The sequence below is a fragment of the Mastigoproctus giganteus genome, chromosome 4, assembly GCF_048544385.1.
Source record: "Mastigoproctus giganteus isolate SK-2022 chromosome 4, ASM4854438v1, whole genome shotgun sequence".
NCBI classification, from domain to species: domain Eukaryota; kingdom Metazoa; phylum Arthropoda; class Arachnida; order Uropygi; family Thelyphonidae; genus Mastigoproctus; species Mastigoproctus giganteus.
Window position 1 is genome coordinate 150,462,317 of NC_143578.1, and position 21,700 is coordinate 150,484,016.

At 37.0% G+C, this 21,700-nt stretch overlaps 1 protein-coding gene across 1 annotated transcript in view; it reads right to left on the minus strand.

Moving 5' to 3' along the window:
* The window catches only part of LOC150087120 (twitchin-like), a 3,511,780-nt gene that overhangs the window by 3,111,540 nt on the left and 378,540 nt on the right, over positions 1–21,700 (minus strand). The window contains 2 exon segments of the mRNA XM_090372971.1: positions 3,654–3,744; positions 20,232–20,452. Coding sequence (XP_090229097.1) covers positions 3,654–3,744; positions 20,232–20,452 — 312 coding nt within the window.

A 21,700-nucleotide genomic window follows, 5' to 3' on the forward strand; every position in this document is an offset into this window, starting at 1 on the left:
CTTAGTTCTGATGGTGCAGAGGGCAGGGGTTTGATTCTAGCGGGGACCCAAAGTTATGGTGTTCACTCAGCAGTGATGTGAAATGAGGAGCTACTTGTGAAAGGGTAGCGGACGCTGGTCACGAAACACGGCGATGAAAGTCAATTCACTGACCACATGATGGCCTGCCAAACTGTGTGGCTGGTCACCATACCCTCATGGGCTGTTGTGACTTAGAATTTAGTTCAGTGCTCTTCTTTGTATTTTGCCGTATTACAACATTTAAACAGATCAGTAAAAATAATTGGTTTTTTTTTTCTAATTATATTTATACATACAAGTTTTTTGTTTTTTTTTTTGGACTCTGGTATCTTTAAAGGGGGACCCCGCAAGAGCTCAGTGCCTTGGAGCCCCGAGAAGTGAAAGTACAGCCCTGCTTCTGGCCGTACTTTGATGCTTACATCCCAAATTATTCAGTTAAAATATTGAATAATTTGGGATGTAAGCATCAAATCATGCAGTTTAAGTAACCAGCTTTAACCATCTTTTTTGTTCAAAATACATCTTACATGAATCACTTTGTTCACTAAGTTCCTTGATTATTTCCACTTCAGTCACAGTAAACAGGTCCTATTCAGAGATAACATCTTTGGAGGTGTTTAGCATATTATGTGGAGTGACTGATAGTGGTATTCTGAATACCAGTATCAGACTGTTCTGTTTTTTTTTTTTTTTTTTTCAGTTTTAATTAGGTGGTCCCTGGACTGGAAGTGTTTCATTATATTTGGAGATTCAGTTAACAGGCACTAGACATTTTTGCATTAAGAATGACAATAGCCTGCTGACAAGCTGGTCAGACAGGGAATGTATTAATGTATTGCCAGAAAGGTGAGTACATCAGGAATCTGTAGTTTTGTCCACAATCTCTTTGGATGGCTGGAGTTATGTATCGTGATAGTGGTAAGTCTCAACCTTGTGTCCATAGTAGCCTGATCCACTGGAACTCCTCGTGGCCATGAGTTCTCTTTTCACTCAGGCTACTAGCCGCACTATGGGTACACAGGAATACTGCCAGTGTGACCATGTGTTGATTTAGTAAAGTAAGTAAGTAGCAGCCATTATCAATCCACTGCAGGATGGAAGCCTCCTCAACAATTCATTGAGGGAAATAGCCCATAATCTGCCATGCTGGTTCAGTGGAGGTTGGCAGATCGACAGTCAGGGGCTTGAACACCGGTCTACTCAAAGAGTGTGTGCTATTGCGCTTGTGCTCCTGACCACACAGCTACGGAGGCCATTGGTTTAGTAGGCATTAGTAACTGAAGTATTAAAATATGAAGAAAGGTAGCCTTCCCTTCTTTCTCACTTTAAATAGTTTTATAAAATAAATAGATTTGTTAAGGGTCAGAACTCAAAAAAAAAATGGCCATCTAATCACTTGAAGAAGTTGCAGTTGCAGAAAAAATATCTAAGGAATATCTTTTTACAATGTATCCGGAAAGGTATTTCTTATGTTATACAAAATGTTGGCCTTGGTACCCAAGGCTAGTAGTCACTGGTGCTGATCTCTGTTTTACTTGAGTGAAAGTTGGTGACTGAACCTAGATGGTTTTTTGGCTTCCTGATATAAGATATTTTTCTCAATTCAGACATTCTGAATCATTTTCAGTTTTCCAGAGGGTGCAAGGTCTGAGATGATACTGCTGACAAAACTTGTGTCCACTGCAATTTGTTAATTATGGTTGATTTGTTTTACAGTCCAAATTAATGTACCCATATGAACTGCAAGCAGTAACAAGTGGCTAAACCTCTGCAGACATTCTAGGAATGGAAAAATTTTTGACATTTAAAATGTGTTGAGTTGAGTTTAGATACCTTGCTTTGTAGGTATAGAAAGTTTGGAGGATACCAAATGTTAGAATTATGTTCTGTGTCAAGAGAAGAGCAGTGTTTCATTTAGTAAATATATGCTTTGCATGCACAATTCCCTGAGCTTGCAGTTTGGTTTTTCAGCTCTTCTTCTTCTTCTGACAAGTTTGTGAGATCCCACTCAGCTAACCCACCCTATATATATATTTAAATAATGGCTTAAAAGTTTAACATAAAATAACTTCCCCCTCCCTGTTTGTTTATTTTTACGTTATTTTACATTATTTTATGTTAATTTTTCACTTTACATTTTTTGCCATACTACTGGCTTATGTTTTATGTTGTTTTATTTTGAATTATCGGATATATACATACATATATACATATATATAGCACCATAAGGCAAAAAAAATCTATTTTTTTATCCTCATGCTGATAATCTTCAAAAGAATGGAGGTGATCCTGCTGACATTCATTTGAGCTGAGCAAATTGCCAGATCTCAACTGTTTAGCCATTTTAGGGGGGAGGGATCCTATTTGGTTTTATAAGTATTTTTGTATTTTTAAAAGCAAGAGAACACAATACAAAATACATTGGAGATACTGTTTTCAGCAATGTCAGTTTCTTGCCGCTTAGCACTGCTTGAGTTGGAGTCTATCTCAAAACTTGTCATGGTAAGATCATTATATTTGCAGGTTTTAAGGAAATCACTTTGCTCCTTTTCACCCCAAACAGATAATTTTTCTTCCTAGGTTACTGGCCCAAACCATGGGAAAGCTGAAGAAGTTCCACAAGGTGACTAAACAGTTAATGATATTAACGAGAAACAGAAAGATGAATTTACTTTCTGGGCACCTCTGCCTACTTCCTGCAGTGAAAAAACAGCTATGCTATAAAAATAAATAAGAAAAATTTTTATAATCAAAAGGAATCTAATCACTTTGCAAATGCACTATAGAGAGAGAGAGAGAGAGAGAGAGAGAGAGAGAGAGAGAGAGAGAGAGAGAGAGAGAGAGAGAGATTGCTTCAAATCACTAGGTCACACTAATAATCACATGGCACCTGGATCCTGATGTTCTGTAAATGAACACTAAAAGCAAACCCAGAGAAGAGCCTATGAACTAAGACAGAAAGAGAGAGAGCTTGCAAAATCTCTTAGAAATGTACTGAAATGGAAGTAAATTAAAGTCACTAAGAAAGAGAGAACTACAGGAAACTATCTGAAAATTTTAAAACTACAAAAAATAAATCTGATTCATTAAAGTACAGAAGCATTTTTTATGCTGCATTCCCAAAGTTGCTGTACTGTGTAAAATTGCAAGCTCATATTTCATTTGGGTACAGTTCATAAAGGGCATAGGACATATAGCAGTGAGTTGAAGAAAGGAAATTCAGAACAAAATGTGATAAAGGAGCAAGGGGTAGAAACTAATAAGAATTGTTGATGCTCTTTGTGAATATAAATAAGGATGGCATATAGATTATCAAGGAAGTGGACAAGAGCTGGCTTGAAATGTAGTTTGTGGTTCATTTGCTGTTTTCACAGAAAAATTAAAATACATTAAAAGTTGCTAACAGAATATTTTACTGTCATTAAAATAAAACAGAAAAGAAAATCATATTTAAAAATAATTATCATTATCAACTTTCTCTATTTATGGTCAAAGAAGATAATATTTGTATATAAAATGAAACAATTCTATTAAATAAAGATGTGCATAAGCCATTCAACATTACACTATTATAAAGAAGGAAATCAAATAAATTTAAAACTGAATATATGATTGTAATTAAGAATACTTGCATTCAATATTCAATGTTAGGTTTGCATTGCTCTCGCCAACAGAATTTTTTACATTGCATTTATATAAGCCAGCATCAGTAACTTCCAAGTCCTGTAAGAACATAATATAAAAATATTTCTTTAAAAATAATTAATTAATTACATAATTTAAATTTTCAGTTAAATGGAAATAATTATCCATTCTATAATACATGATTTACAGTGCCAGCCTCATTATTTTTTCCATCCTCTGAAAATGATGATCATCAGCTGCCCCTGCTCTACCAAAACATTTCAGCTACTACTACTAGACAATTCTCCAAGATGACAATCCTTCACAGATGCAATTTAATCAGAGATTAAAGCTGCATGCCACCCAAAATTGATTTGCATGATTAAATTCAAATTATAAAAACACACACACACCCCTCTACAACAGAAAGTGAATTATGTTAATTAATCTTCCACTGCTTACATGCCTTCTGAGAGATGTTACTTTAAACTTTTATGGGTTTTTTTGGTTTTTTTTTAAAATTTGGTAATAAATCCCCCTGTGTACCTTTCTCCACCAATATTCTCTAAATGATTATACAGCATTTTCTGTTTTCATTTAAATATACCATTTTCAGGTTAACTGCAGGGCAGGATGCAGAGAGTTGTGAATCATTAGTCTTCAGATTGGGCTAGGATTAGAAGTGGGAGTTCCCCAAGCATAATATGGGACCACTCTTGAACATCTTACCCTCTTTCTCTTCTTCAAGAAAGAAGGTAAGATGTCAAATTCTGAAGATGATCTCAAGACTGGGAGAAGAGTTAATGAGTGCCAAGAAAAGTTCTTTCCGGATGTGGATGATCGGTATAGACTTCAAGAATGGTCAGAAAAGTAGCAGCTGTGTAATGCAGTAAAATGCAGGTCTTTTACAACAGCAACTCCAAAATTCAAAACTGCAACTCCAAATTCAAACTGGAGTTTGAATGAAAAACAGTAGAGAAAGAAAAGGATCTGGGGATCATGACATGGGCAGGCATGAAGTTATCTGTGCAGCGAAGATGGGTGGCAAGGAGGGGCCCATAGTGTCCGGTCAACAATTTATCAAATAGTTTTGCATGTAGAGATAAAAAGATCACAATACTTCTGTTTAAGGCAATTGTAAGACTGCACTTGTAATATTGTGAACAAGTACAGAGACCATTCACAACAAAAGACATTAGGGATTCTTGAAAGGCTCCAAAGATGGTTAATGTGTCTGGTGAGATCAGCAAAAGGGTGCCCATACTTCAAATATTTGGGCAACAGAGCTTGGTAGCTGGCACATTAGAGGGAATCTGATTGAGGTCTGGCACTGAGGGGGATAGTAAAAATTAATGAAAATTAAATATTTATGGATAAACATTGACAAATTTAAAGTACTGCATATGAGAAGCAGTAACCCCAGAGTAATGTATCAACTGGGTGGTACTACAGTGACAGTGGTAGATAGTGAAAAGGATTTGGGGATAATTGTGCAGACAGATATGAAGTTTTCTGAGCAGTGCAGACAGTCTGCAAGAGTAGCTTATGGTGTCTTGTCAATAATATACAGGAATTTTTCTAGCATGGATAAGGAGGTGATTATCCCCTTGTATAAGGCAATGACCAGGCCACACCTTGAGTACTGTATACAGGTCTGGAGGCCTCATTTTAAGAAGGATGAAGAGCTGTTGGAACAAGTACAGAGAAGGGCAACAAGATTAGTGAATGGAACAAAGGGTTGCTCTTACGAAGAAAGGCTTAAGTTTTGCAAATTACAGTGTCTGGAAACTAGGCACCTGCGAGGTGATCTGATTGAGGTGTGTAAAGTCTTGAATGGTTTGAGCATGCTTAATGCTGATGGGATTCTTCCACTTGCTCAGAATAATTGCCTGGGAGGGCATAAATTCAAATTGAGGAAAGACAGTTGTAGGATAGATGTGCGGAAGTTTACCTTTAGCCAGCGTGTGGTTGATTTCTGGAACAAACTTCCATCTGACATTGTAGAAGTTGATAGCTTAAATAGATTCAAGGCAGAACTAGACAAACATTTAGAGCGAGTGGATGGGTAAAATTAGAAGTTTTTTTTTTGGCTGATGATAAGCTTGCTTTCTTGCATCATGTGCCTTTGTTAATGCTAATGCTAAAATGATCACAGAATTAGAAAGTCATAAATGAAAATTACAGAGGATGAAGTTTACATTGGATAGTAGGAAGTTTTCTTTCAGCTAGTGAGGTCAGATACTGGAATAAGTTACCTCAATGAGTAGAATTACGAGCCATCAAGATGGCTTGTGATTCTGCTGTATATAAATATTACATCATTTGGTAGTCGTTGGGCAAAGGTGGTGCTATAAAACATATAGCTACTCCTTCCTTTTCAGTCTTTGATCTGTCTATATATATATATATGAGATATATTTCAGGAGCTGAGATATGTACGAAGCATGGAATTGTTAGTGAAATTTTAAATTAGGAGAGATGATTTTACCCCACATGTGAAACAAAAATTCACTTTCAACAAAAATGTATGCATGTAGTTTTTGTTTGAAGATTTGGAAAATTTTAAGTTCTGCCCACTTGTTAACTTTGTTCATGTTTGCTTAACATTTAATTCTATAATTCATATGAGATGTTAATGGTATGGGACTGAAACTATTGACATACAAAGATGTACTGATGATATTTGGATTCTGTTCCATTACTATGTTTATTTTAATGGCAAACAGGGTAGCATTAAGTATGGATCCTGTGGAACTCCTTTTTCCTGGACAAAGATTTGTGAAAGTGCAGTAGGCATTCAAACCAGGAAAGTTCATGTGGTGGTGCAAGAAATTTTTAATATCTAAGAAGAGACAGCCTCTGACTTCAAAGTGATGGTGATCCTTGAGAATTCTATATTGCCATACAATGTCATAGGCCTTCTCTGTATTGCAGCAGATCAGGACTATGTTCTTTTCCGAGAAAGGTGTTGCATATAGAGTTCTCTAACTTCTCTTATATGAATAGTTCTAGGAACCAAACTGTGATGAAGATAGAATATTGTTGCTTTTTAAGAACTGCATGGTGTATTGATAATTTTTTCCATTCTTTTGCCTATCTAGCTAGTTAGTGCAATTGGGTATATTTGGTTGTTGTTGTTATGGGGGTTTGGTGGTGCATAAGCTGCTGTGGCTATAATGCGCCTAGTCATTTATAATATAAGGATATGAGAAATTTTTGTAAAATCAGAAATGATTAAGAAGTCCAGTTTGCTTGAGGTAATTGAAAAATTCGGAAATATTTGCCTTGTCACCAATGAGATTCTCTAAAGTTATTGGTTTATGAAGATTTACCAGTGATAGCAGGGTTGATGTTCTGTCTTCTCTGCAGTAGGGGCAGTCAATGAGAATGTGTTTAGCAGTTAGATTTATATAACTATGTGAACACTGTGGTTGATTGTCTCCTGTGAGTAAATAAAGATGGGTTAGATGAGTATGACTTATTCTTGCCCGTGAAAGGACTACTTCTTCTCGTCTTGATGTATGGACACCGGAGTACCAAATTTTCAGACCCGGTTTAAACTGAAAGAGTTTATTATTAGTTTGAGAATGCCAAATTGTTGTCCATTCTGATTGGCATACAGCATGAATGATTTGTGTATAGTCTGATGTTAGAACAGAGATATTCGTTAAATCTAAGGTGGTTGGATTTTTTGCAGCTTTGTTGGCAAGTTCATTGCCCAAAATACCAGAATGTGCTGCAATTCAACAGAAGGTGACTAGTTGGTATCATTTTTCAATTTGTAGTAATAAATTTCTAATTTCATCAAGAACAGGGTGAACTTTATCCGAGGAATTACATAATGCCATGATTGAACTAAGGGAATCAGTGTAAATAACAGACTTTAAAGAGCAGTCAGAACAAAGATTTTATTAAAAAAATTTAATTGCATATAATCCAGCTGAGAAGATACTGAATTCAGATGACAGGGATGCTGAAATAGTGGTATTCGAAAACACTGTGGCTGCTCCAATGTCATTTGAGTTGTTGTTGTTGGGTTTAACGACACATAGGCTACATGGGCCATATTGTGTCTTTCTAATGGTGAATATGAAATAATAACTATATTTTATGGTATATTCCTATCCGGTTTAGGAAAGTAAATAGTTCTTTTTTATTAGGATCATCTCCCAGAATTTGCATTAAATTTATTGATGTCTGCATATTAGTAATTGATTTAAAAGTGTCTAAGCGGATGTTTTGAAAATGGGGACAGTCCACTAACAAATGGTCAGTTGTACTTGACATGATGTACATTGGGGAGCACTGTCATTAGTTAATAGATACAGGTGAGTGAGATGAGTATGCCCAATCCTGAGCCTTCCTAAAATTGTTTCTTCTCGTCTGCTTTTCTGGAAGCTGGAGAGCCACAGCTTTGGTTCTGGTTTTATTTGGTATAGTTTGTTTCCTGGATAACCTCTCCAGATTAGTGACCAGCTATTGTAACATGCTTTACAGATAATATGTTTATAATCAGTATATGGGGTTTGAAAAGTCTGCAAAAGAGCAGTATCTAGTTGTTTGGCTGCAAGATCTGCTCTTTCATTTCCTGCTATCCCAGAATGACCTGGAATCCAGCAGAATATCACAGTTTGGTTTGACTCATTACACACAAGTAATTTAGAATGGATTTTGTTTTATTACAGGGTGAGAGGAGTTGGTATTATGATTTATGGAAGAGCACTGAGCGAGTCAGTGTATATTAAGTCAGATGAAATTAGAAGTTGAGTAATGTGAGCTAGGGCCAAGTTAATAGCATAAAGCTCAGCAGTGAAGATACTGCATTCTACAGGTAACGAGACAGAAGTGGTGAAAGATGGAAAGATCGCCACAGCGCCTACTTGGGTCTCAATTTTTGATCCGTCTGTATAGATCTTACAGGCCTGTGAATTAGAAGCAGAGTGAGTTTCATGTAACTGTGCGATACTGAAGGGACACAAGGTGTTCTTTTCCACTGTTGGAAATAGTCATCGTAAATTGCAGGGATATTTGTCCACGGTGGATCAGGCAGTGTTATGTCCTGATATATGTTGCCGATTTCAATATTCCACGTTTGAGTTAGTTCTTTAAGTCTAAGTGCAGCAGGTCTGTTTTCATTTGGTTTACTGTTGTAAAATGAGTCCCATTCGGTATTGTACAGACATCTCCAATTAGGGTGAGAGGGAAGACTTCGGATTTTTGCGGCATATATCAAAAGCAATGTTTTCCTCCGAAGGTGTAAGGGAGGTTCATGGGCTTCAATGTAAAGGCTCTGGACTGGGGAGGTTCTGAAAGCCCCTAGAGAAACTCGAAGGGCACTGTGCTGGATGGTATTTAATCGCTCTAACGTACTCTTCCTTGTAGAGTCATACACTGGAGAACCGTAGTCCAAACAGGACATGATGAGAGCACTATAAATATGGATAAGCGTATGTCGATCAGCGCCCCATGACATGGATGACACACACACCGAAGGATATTCAATTTCTTCAAGCAGATGGTTCGAAGATAGGCCACATGTGCTTGAAAGTTTAGTTTTCTATCTAGTATCAGGCCAAGAAAGCGGACAGTGTTAACCAGAGGAACCGACACATTTTTCATCTTTAACTCAGGATCAGGATGAAATGACCAGAGTTTGCAGAAATGAGTGGTAGTGGATTTCTGTTCAGCAAGATGGTATCCATTGCGATTCTATTCTGTTTAGAGTAATTTGTAACTGTCTTTCGATAGTATTCATATTTTGTTATTGGCACGATATGGTGAGGTCATCTGCATACATATATACTTCAATAGTTTTAGGAAGATCTTCCAATATACTGTTAACCCTAATTGCAAATAGGGTTGGACTCGGTATGGAACCCTGTGGGACACCCTCTTCTTGAATGTGAGATGTTGATAGGAAGTTTTGATATCTGACTTGAAAGGTACGTAACTTTAAAAAGTTCTGAATAATTTGAAGGAGATAGCCTCTCAACCCTAAATGATGCATATCTTTGATAATACCATGACGCCATGTGGTGTCGAATGCTTTCTGAATATCCAGGTTGACCATAACTAAATGTTGTCTCCTGATGAAGGCGTTACGTATGTTGGATTCAATTTTGACAAGTAAATCTAGAGTGGACCTGTTTTTGCGGAAGCCATATTGGTGATCAGAAAGCAGATTTTGGGAGTCTAGAATCCAGGTGAGCCTCTTATGCACTATCCTTTCGAAGATCTTGCCCAAACAGCTTGTCAATGATATTGGTCTGTTATTTTGAACTAGACAGGTATCTTTTCCCGGTTTTGGTATTGCACAAATATAGGTATGATGCCATGAGAGAGAGAGGATATGTGTTTTCAGAGAAGATCCTGTTATAAAATAGCAATAGTGTGTACAGATCAGCTTCACACAGATGTTTAAGCATTCTTTAGTGAATGCCGGCTGGTCCTGCTGCACTATTTGGAGATTTACTCAAGGATTCTTTGAGTTCAGCTATAGTAAAGGGCTGGTTATATGGAAGTGGGAGATTACTTGAAAAATTCAATTTTTTACATTCTTCATTAGTTTTAATTCTTTGAAAAGCAGTAAGTGGTAGAGGCGGAAGTATTATAGAAAGATTCTGCTAAAGCATTTGCGATGTCAGTAGGAGAGGATAGGTCCTGCCCATTCCACTGTATTATTGGAGACTGTAACGGTAAAAATTTTCCATTAAGAGCTTGTATTTTTTTCCAGATAATCCGAGTGTCAGTATTTTTGTTAATAGTTGAGGCAAAGTTAATCCAGGAGTCACGTTTTGCTTTTTTTCTAATTTGTCTTGCTTTGGCTCTCAGTTTTTTGAAAACAATAAGGTTGGCAGTAGTGGGGAATTTGTGAAATTGGTTCCAAGCACGGTTTTTTTCTACTTTCGCTATGGTACAATCTTGATTCCACCACTGGTTTTGGTGTACCCGCTTGCTCTGGTTGGATTTTTGGAATGGAAATTTCGGCTGCTGATAATATATGGCTGGTAATGTGTTCGGTTACGTCACCAATATGTAGTTGCTGTACATACTGTTTGTTTAGTAGGACACAAGTAGAGTAGTTTTTCCAGTCTGCTTTGTGGAAATTCCAAGATATACGGGCTTTAGGGCATGATACAACCTGTGTTTGAATTGAGATAATGATGGGAAAATGGTCACTGTGGAATGAATCATTCAACACCAACCATTCCATACTTGGAAAAAGAGATGCTGAACAGATGGATAAGTCTATGGCAGATGTTGTACCTGTAGGTAATTGAACATGGGTTGGAGAGCCAGTGTTTAATACAGTCAGATTATGGTTATCTAGGTATGTTTTTCAATTAATTGGCCTCTCTTATCCATAGTGGAGGATCCCCACAATGGATGGTGACCGTTGAAATCACCGAGTAAACAGACAGGAGGTGGCAGTTGTGTTAAAAGGTTGTCAAGTTCAGTCTGGGAACAAGGATAATTAGGTGGTATATAAATAGATGCAAGAGTTAATGATATTCCCATTGCTATCCGAACTGCTACAACTTCTAGGGAGGTTTCTAGTTGGAGATGTCTTGATGGTATGGTAGTTTTGACAAGAATACCTACCCCTCCACGAGAAGAAGAGTCAGAATCCCTGTCTCGCCTAAACATAGTATAGTTTTTGAATTTGAGTGAAACTTTTGGTGATAAAAATGTTTCCTGTAAGCATACTCCTAATGCGTTAGTTTGTATGAGTAAATCATTCAGGTCATCTATATTACTGCGTAATCCTCTGCAGTTCCATTGTAGGAATTTGTTCATTGATTGGGTTTATTTGAGGAAGATTGATCTGACTGTTTTTTCTGAGGTTTCTGTCTATTTTGTTTTGATTTTTCATTTCTGGGAAAGGTTGGGCGTCCTGTGTCCATGGTATCATTGGCATGCAATTCTAGTACTGTGTCTTCGTCCTCTGACTGAACCTCCATTTCCATGTTGCTATAGCGTGGTTTCCTTGTATTTTGATTTTGAACACTAACAGATTTTGTTTTTTCGGGCAAGGTTGAGATGGCATCAGTTGAGATACTGATTGGTGTGTTGCTGGTTTCATTAACTGTAGATTTTTTATTGCGCGTTAGCATATATTTAGCATATATTTATCAATAGTTTTGGCCCAGGTGGCAAATGAAATGTTTGGTTCTATGGAGACATTTGTTTGAGTTGCAATTGACAGGCTGTTTTTAGTGACCGATGCGTATGATCGGCTAGGCAGGGTTAACAGTATTTGCTTCCTTGCTTCAGGGTATGTGACTTTATGCTCCACCTTATATTTCTGGATTTGTTTGCCTAGTTTCCAAAGGTCACATGCTTTAGAAAAGGCAGGATGGCTTCCTTTACAGTTAGGGCAAGTAGAAGTGGAAGCTGTACAGTCTCCTTGGGAATGCTCCTTAGAGCCACAAATAGGACACACAGCATCGCCTCGGCATGCCGTCTGAGAATGGCCATACTTCTGGCACTTAAAGCAGCGAATGGGATTTGGGATGTAGGGCCAAATCTTGCAGTTTAAATAACCTGCTTTAACAGAAGATGGAAGAGTCGGAGTACTAAATGTCAAAATGATGGACCTGGTTGGTAGTAGGTTGCCATCTTTTTTGGTCATTATTCTCTGCGCATGAGTCACTTTTTGTTCCCTGAGTTCTTGTATTAGCTCTTCTTCTGACATGGATAGCAAGTCCCATTTGCTGATAATGCCTCGAGAGGTGTTAAGAGTGTTATGGGGCATAACTGACACTGTTTATTATTATTTGGTTTTTAGGAGCATTAGCAACTAAGGCCATATTACTCCGGGGATATGCGGTGATCATTCCCTGACCTTTCCGCATCCTCCGTATTTGGTGGTCATGGGCTCGAACCACGGTCTAATCAAGAAGCGTGTGCTACGCACTGCTACTCCTGCCCACCTGGCTACGGAAGCACCAACTGACACTGGAATACTGTTAAATGATGTTAATTTTAACAGCTTCTCTGAGTGAGTTGTCTTAGAAGTTTCAATTAGAAGGTGTCCAGATTAGAGACGCTTAACCATTTTAGGAGATCCACAAACCGATTCTAAACATTTCTGTATAAGAAAAGGCGATAGTTTGCCAACAGGTTGCGTGGATAATGAGTGCATTATAAGAAATGCTGGCACGTCTTTATTCTGATTTTCCGTCCTTAGTTGCATCGGACGATTGGAGTCATGGTCGTTGTCAGGAATTTCTGATCTTGAGCTCGAGGGCTTTAACAGTGGATAGTTACTTATATCCATGTCGGCTCCTTTTGGCCCTGGGGGTTTGTCTTTACCACCCAGGTTACCGGCCCCGCCATGGGGAGGCAGGAGCAGTGCCACGAGGTCACCAAGCGGCTATTAGTTGTATTAGTAATAAAGAAAACAAAACAGAAAGGTTTCTTTCCTTTCTGAGCCTTTGCCTACTAAATAAACAGAATATATACAACGGCAAAAGCTCTTTAGATAAATCACTTTCAGAAACGCACTGAGATCGCTTGGCCACGGAACGCTTACCACCCGGGGCCAACGTCATTTGAATTAGAATTAGAGTCATCTGTATAAATTGGGGAAAAATCAATATATCTTTGAATGTGAACAGCATGAAGTTGTCTGACATGTTAAGCTTGCAACATATTCCTTCCCCATTGAGGTAAGTGTCACAGGTCGGTATAGGAGGTGGAACCCAAGGTGGTTGAGTACAAGTTGCTACCTGTTGTACAGAATGGGTGGAAGCATTCCAAACCGGCATCAGTTCAGGAAGGCACAGACCAGCTGGTTTTACTATGCTAGGTTTATTTCTGTAGAGGATTTCTAATGGTAGATTGAAAAAGTGTGACCGAATGGGATGCGAGCACAACTTTGTATCTTGACAGCATACTTAAGCAATAGTGATTTCCTATGTAAAGATAGTGGGTGCTCATGAGCATCAATATAAAGGCATCAATATGTGCTGGAGTTGTTCTGAATGTATCAAGTGCAATCCTCAATGCACTGTGTTGAACTGGATCAAGCCCACATAATGCATTCATTCTGGCAGAATCATAGATGGGAGTTCCATAATCAAGACAGGATCTGATTAATGCCCTGTATAATCGAAGTAGGGAGGTACGATCTGCACCCCATGTCAGGGCAGATAGTGCTCTAAGTATGTTTATCTTTTTTAGACAGGCAGTATGTACTTTTTTAATATGTTCTAAGAAATTTAGCTTGTTGTCCATAACTAATCCTAGAAATCTGATGTTATTAGTGATAGAGATATTAGACATTTGAAGTTCAGGATCCGGATGAAACTTGTTCTGTCTACAAATATGGATAGCAAATGTTTTCTGCTGTGATAGTCGATAGCCGTTGATGCTGGCCCATTGCTGTATTTTATTTAGTGATATCTGCAGCTATCATTCAATAGATCTTATGTTTTGGGAGATGGAAAGGTCAAAAAGGCATTACGAATGGCAAATTCAGCCTTAACCATAGGATCCAAGAATGACCTGTTTTGACGAAAGCCATATTGACTATGGCTCATTAACTGTTCGGACTCAATGATCCAGATGAGTCTACTGTGGACAATTTTTTTGGGGATTTTTCAGAGGCAGCTTGAGAGGGATATTGGTCTATAGCTATGGGGATTGGTTGGATCTTTTCCAGGCTTTAGGAATGCCAAAACAGTAGAATGATGCCAAGAAGCTGGATAAACATTTTCTAGAAAAATTCGGTTGTAAAAGACCAGGAGGAGGTGTAAGGTTTTGTCATCAAAATGTCGTAGCATGACATAATAGATCCCATCTGGTCTAGCAGCACCATTTTGAGCTGTTCCAAGGGCATGCAAGAGTTCAGAGTATTGCAGAAGTTTATTATATGGCAGAAGAAGATCAGTTTGAAAATTAATAGAATGCTGTTCTGCAGTGTTTTCAATTCTTTGGGATGATGGAATATAAGCTGAATGCACTGAGATTTCAGCAAAAGTGTTGCCCAAAGCATTTGCAATATCTAAAGGACTAGATAGATCTCTCCTATTCCAGGAAAGTACTTGAGAAGGTATGGTAGGAAACTTACCAGAAAGCTGTCTAATTTTTTTTCCATATTATTTTGGTGTCAGTGTTTTTGTTAATGCTTGATGCAAAATGGATCCAGGATTCTTTTTTGGCTTGCCAAAAAAGAATCCTGGATCCATTTCATTTTGTATGAAACAAATTCCAGGCTTTATTTGAATTCATTTTGTATGAAACAAATTCCAGGCTTTATTTTTTGCTTTTGTGCATTCTTCATTCCACCAATAATTATAATGCTTACGGCTCGGGGGATTTTATAGTGGTATTGTGTCTTTAGCCACATTTAGGAGATGGACGTGATGTATTCTGTCAGATCATCGATAGGCTGGAGACAGATTTTTTCCTCATCTAAAGATATTGATGACTGGAATTTTGCCCAGTTTGCTCAGGCAAATTTCCATTTTCTGCAGGATTGAGCTTGAGGAGTCTGTGGTATTAATAGGTTGCATACGATTGGGAAGTTATCACTACCCATAGGATCATTAACAACATACCAATCTATAGTCAGGACCAGTACTGGAGAACAAATGGAGAGATCTATTGCTGAGGTATATCCAGTTGGGAGCTGAACATGAGTGTGTGTGTGCCAGTATTGAGTATGGCAAGGTTTAGTGCCTCTAAAAAGCTCTCAATGAGTTGACCTCATCTATATAATTTAGGATCGTCCCAGGGGGTGGTGCCCATTGAAATCTGTATTAGGAGGTCTTCAAGATCTTTTAAACAGTAAGTATGGTTTGACTGTAAGTAGGTTGATACTAGTGTTAATGCAATATGGAGAATTATATGCACAGCAACAGCTTCTATTTCAACTTTGAGTGGAACATATTTAGTTGGGATCTTTGATTTTATCAAAGATCCCAACTAAACACTTGATTGCTACACCACCACGGACAGCATTTGTTCTATTATGATCTCTTCAATAAAGGCAATAGTTCTTTATTGAAGGAGAAATTTGCAATGTTAAGTAAGTTTCCTGAAGACAAAGGGCAACTGGAGAAAATCGATTAATTAGATCTTGGATATTGTCTGTATTGCAATGAAAGCCTCTGCAGCTCCATTGTAAAATACAAGGCATTATTTGTATTTAGTTGATGAAGCTGATTCTGACTGCTTTTTGAAGGTGACTGGTTTATGACGTTCCAATTTTTGTTTGTCTTTTTTTTTTTAGGAAAACTGGCCGACCAGTATTCATTTCTTCTTCTTCTTCTTCTTCAGAATGGATTTCTAAGATAGGATCTTCCTGTATAGATGTGGCATCTGTGTCCATGGTTGTGTCCTGAATATTTTTCAAAGCATTTGAGTTTGTAATACAAGATGTGATAGCAATCATTGGAGGAGGAAATGCTGATGGTATTGTCAGAGGAATATTATTTGCTTGGTCTGTAGTATTGGATTGTTGTAGCTCAGAGAGGATATTTCTAGCCCAATCAGAAATTGATTTATTAGTACAGAATGTGACATCAGTTTGAACGGAGACTGCTTGATATATTTTTTTTTTTTTCGGCATTTGCGTGACATTTTGGTTTCTTGTTTGTGCAACTAGTTTCCTTGCTTTTTGGTAACTGACTTTGTTCTTAACCTTGTATTTAACTTTTTTTTTTTTTTTTTCGGTTTTCCACTTTTCGGATGTCTTGGATTTTTTTTTTTTTTTTTTTTTGATTTGGTAGTTGTTGGCGCATCGGCTTCTGTGGCCATATTGCACCTCCCAAGGATTTTGCAGTACTTTGATCCAAGCCCGAGGCGGGAATCGAACCCGCGACCTTTGGGTTGCCGGGCAGGTACTTTGCCCACTCGGCTAGCCCGGTCGGCGGATGTCTTGGAATATGCAGGATGGTCACCTTTGCAGTTTGGACATGTCATTTTTATAGCTGAACAATCATTTTGTATATGGTCTGAGGACCCACAGTTGGGGCAGACAGGAATTCCTCTATATACAGTTTGAGAATGGCCATACTTTTGGCATTTATAATATCTTAAAGGGTTGGAAATGTATGGGCAAATACCCAAAATAAATAACCTGCTTTTAAAGAGGAGGCTAAGTTTGGCATATTGAAGGTAAGAATAATATTTCTGGTAGGTGCCATTTGATTATTTTTTTAATATTATTCTTTTCACTTCAATTATGTTCTGTCCCTGCTGTTCTTGGGTTATTTCTTCCTCAGTGACATTTAATAAATCCCAACTCGATATGACAAGCTATGCCGGCAAAGCTTGTTAATTGTAAAAGCTTTTCAGAATGTCTTTGATTCACAGTTTCTATTAAAAGGTCTCCTGATTGCAGTCTCTTCACCGTCTTGGGAGATCCTGCAATACCCTCCAGATGTTTCTGTATGACAAAGGGAGACAATTTACTCATAGGCTGACTACTTAAAGAGTGGAAGATTAAGAAAGATGGGCAGGGGTTCTCCATCCAGTCAGTCTTCTGTCTCTTTGGGTTTTTGTTTCCTATGGCTACATGGTCTGTATTTGCCATGTTTGTATCTTTTAGCTCTTGGCAAGAAGACTTATCTGCCAAGGTTTCCGGCCCTGACATGGGGAGGCAGGAGCAGTGCCGCTAAGAGGCCAAGCAGTTAAAATGTTAGTTCATTAGTGAACTAGAAATATATGGATAAATAAAGAAAGGTGGGTTTCCTTTCTGTGTTCTAACTTGTGGCTTTTCAAGTATAGAACGGTTTGAAAAATAAGATTGTTGAGAGAAAAGTATGAACTTAGAAATAACTATAATCACTTTTGAAGAGCACTTTATGGATCGCAGAAATATTAATTGACCTCCAATTCGCTTGGCACCCGGGGCCGGGTATATTTGGATTTGAAAGGTCTTTTCCTAGTTTCAGAAAAGCCAGGACTACTGCATAACATGAGTTCTCTGGAAATTTATTTTCAAGAACAATTTTGTTAATATAAATCAAGCACAGCTATCAGCTATTTTGGATATGTCATTGTTTAATGAATCTTTTCTGGACAAGAGCTAGAAAAATTAGGCAGATTCGCTAAGTGACAACTGAAATTTAAAATTGACAAATTCAGAGTACTTCATATGGGTGGCAGTAATCCCAGATTAATGTACTAACTCTGTGGTATCACACTCGGGCAGCTGAGAATATAAAATGATATACTGGAATTTTGCCAGTAGGAATAAGGAGGTGATTACCCTCTTGTATAAGGTAATGGTTGGGCCACTCCTTGAGTACTACATACAGGTCTGAAAGCCTCAATTTAGGAAGGATGTGGATCTATTGTATCAGGTGCAAAGAAGAGTAGTAATATTAGGGTTTGCAGAACTGAAGCCTTTCCTTACCAGGAAAGGCTTCAATTGTGCAAACTAGGCACCTGCAAGGAGTTCTGAATGAGGTGCTTAAGGCTCTGAATGGATTCAGTAATTTCAATGCTGATGGAATCCTACACAAAATGGGGCATAAATTCAAATTGCAGAATAATGGTTGCAAGATAGATGTGCAGAAATTTGCCTTCAGCCAGCAGGTAGTTGACTGTTGGAACAAACTTCCATCTGGTCTTGTAGAGGTGAGTAGTTTCAATAAATTCATTGAAGAACTAGACAAACTATTAGAGAGGATGGACAAGTGATGTGCAATTTATTATTTATTATTTTTTTTGGCTGATGGTGAAAGCAATCATAACTTTGCTTTCTTGTATTTCTTTCTTTCCTTGTCTCTACTAATATTAACTGTTTTTGTTTTGACTCAGATAGGGTTCTTTGTAATTCAGATACTATCCAAGGTAATTTTTATGGTTCTTCATTTGCTGTAGAGAGAATCTCAATTTCAATTTTTCAACTTTCTTTTTATACTTCTGGAAGTTTGATTTAAAAGAAGAATATGTGGATGATCCAAAAATTTCTCCTATTGCATTAATTACTGCTGCAAGATCTTAGATGGATTGCTGTTGTTTGTTAGATTTATTGGTGCATCAGCAACTTAGGCTATAATGCACTAATCACTGTCTGATATTTTCTTTGTTTTTTTTACAGGAGATAGGGGTTCAGATAAGATGATATTTATTAATAAATTTTAGAAAAAGAAAAATGTCATCCATGTTCTCTCGATCACCTAGGACACACTGTAGCTTAGATGGATTGTCCATTGTCCTTTTGAAGTTAGGTTGATGGGTTAATCTGATATCTTCCACTTATTTTGTTTCAAAGGGGTCTTTCTGCTGTGTTACTAGTTGTGGATGCAAACTTGACCCAGGATGTCTTTCTACTAATACACTCAACAAGAAACTTTAAAATTTCCTAAAGAAACTCACTCCACAGATCCCATCATTATTGAAAACTCTTCGGACAGCCCAACATTCAAGTGAAATTATTATTGAAAATCAAGTCAGAAAAATCAAATCAAATTAGGAAAAATTTAAAAAAAAAACTGTAAAACCCACATCATTATTTTTTTTTTTTTTTTGTTCTTAAACACACATTTATTAAACATTAGTTTAAGACAAATACATAAAATTCACTTGTGAAAGTATTAAGGAAGTCAGGCATGCATTGAATTAAGACCACAGCATTACTTGTGGCAGTTGAAATTCTGTTGGCCACCAAATACATAGAAAACAAGATAGACCTCAATTTATTAAGTTGTTTTCCATTATAAAAATATCACAATTTTTTCAAATTTTCAATAAAATTTGAAAAAATTTCATTGTGTTCATGATTTTGTGTATAGATATATCATAATTGTATAGATATATAAATATATCATAATTGCAACTGGACATTGCTAGAGTAACCTTCTGTCAGAAAGCTCTGTTGAAATATAGATTAATTTTTGTGCAATTTAGGGTAAGTTGTTTAACCCTGAAGTGGTAATGTATTTTAATCTGATGTGCTGTTTCCAAAATTCCCTCGCATTTATTCACAGAATAGTCAAAGCAGTGCTGTCTTACATTACAACTTGATCTTGAAGTTTTGTATCATTCTGCCATTGTGGTTTATGATTTTCACATTACGATCTTAAGGTGCTATGTTTAATTTATGTATCATTACCTTTAGGTGACAGTTTTTAAAATTCTTGTTAGAGCTTCACATGGAATTAAAAGGAAATGGCAAAATAACAGGCTAAAAACCAGCAGAGATTGGCTGGGAACTGAAGTCAACCACTGAAATGCACTGGGAGTGGAAACTCCACTTCAGACTTTTCACAATGACAAAATTGCCAAAACCAACTCAATGTCCAATATTTGTGGACAATTCAATTCTTGGGTTCTGAGCAACTTCCTTTAAAGTGACTCAAACAGCACCCATTCCTTTTCTAAGTTACTTTTCTGTATTTCATCATGCTGTTCAGTTTAATGATCTATAATTACCTGGTTTTTTTTTTTTGTTTGCTATAACTATATTTGTTATCCACCAATAAAAACCAAGTTGCTAGCACACTTTTTAAAAAGAGTAATAAAAAGTTATAACAATCTGAACAAAGGAAATAAGTGATATATTTCTATTTAAATCTAGCATATTCTAAAAAATAATATTAATTTATTGAAATTAACTAAAAACTTACTTTTAATTCTAATTTAATTATATAAACATTTTTATCCTCTCGTATAGTCTGTTTGATCCTTGCACTTTCCTGGACTATCACTCCATCACAAAACCAAGTGATACTGGGTTTTGGCTTTGCTCGAATTTTACATTCCATTATAATTCTTTTACCACCATCCTCGGCAACAATCTTTGGCTTTTCTACAAATGTTGGTGCTTCTCCTTCTGGAGCTTTCTCAGCTAAGAAAAAAAAAAAAAAAATATATATATATATATATATATTTATTATTATTTTTTTTTTTAAAAAACAAGAAAACATCAATAAACTGAAAATTTAAAGAGTATACTCAATCTGATGAAAAAACAATATTATTGGTTATTGTAGTATAGGTACCCCACCCTGTATAGAGCCCTTAATTGTGGCAGTAAAAATGAGCACTAATTGAATTTGCATTAAGTAGGGAAGAATTTATCCACACGATATAATTTTAATTGGTTGGTGTGTTTAATTGGTCAGTGCCTTCAAATGTGACTGAATGATTTTAAGGTCCCATTTCTTTATATAACAATGTTAAATTTAGCAGAAACATTTTAACGTTTAAATATAGACTTGAAATACACAAATTACTCAAAAAAACAGAGTATCTGTTCAAGAAAATGCAAGAAAACTTACCTTAAAATTATGGACCCTTATCTGTATGCTATATTTACATTACTTAAATTAACCGCTTGCAATACTCTTAATTTTTCAAATCGCTCAAAATGCTCAACATTTACATGAATTTAGTGCAAATCTAGTACCCTTCTGAACACAGTCTTTTTAAAATGTCCAATTTAGTTACCAATGACAAATTTTAACAATTACTTTTCATCTTCTTCATGTTATTTAGCACTAGATGACTCACTTGATCTCTTTGGGGCCATTTAAAAAGAGAGAAGTTGAAACTACCTAAATGGTAAAGTTAAAAATTCAATCACATTAGCATTAGTAGAGGCATTTGATGCAAGAAAGCAAGCTTATGCAGCATCAGCCAAAAAAAAAAAAAAAAAAAAAAAACCACTTCCACTTCACCCCTCTGTTCATTCGAAATACCTGTCCAGCTGAGCCTTAAACTTATTTAGGCTATCAACTTCCACGACAAGGGATGGAAGCCTGTTCCACCAACCAACCACCCGCTGGCTAAAGGCAAATTTCCGCACGTCTATCCTACATCTGTCTTTCCTCAATTTGAATTTATGCCCTCTCAGGTGATTATTCTGAGCGAGAGGAAGAATCCCATCAGCATTGGGCATGCTCAAACCATTCAAGGCTTTATACACCTCTATCAGATCACCTCGCTGGTGCCTAGTCTCCAGACACTGTAATTTGCAAAACTTAAGCCTTTCTTCGTAAGAGCACCCCTTTGTTCCATTTACTAATCTTGTTGCCCTTCTCTGTACTCGTTCCAGCAGCTCTACATCCTTCTTGAAATGAGGCCTCCAGACCTG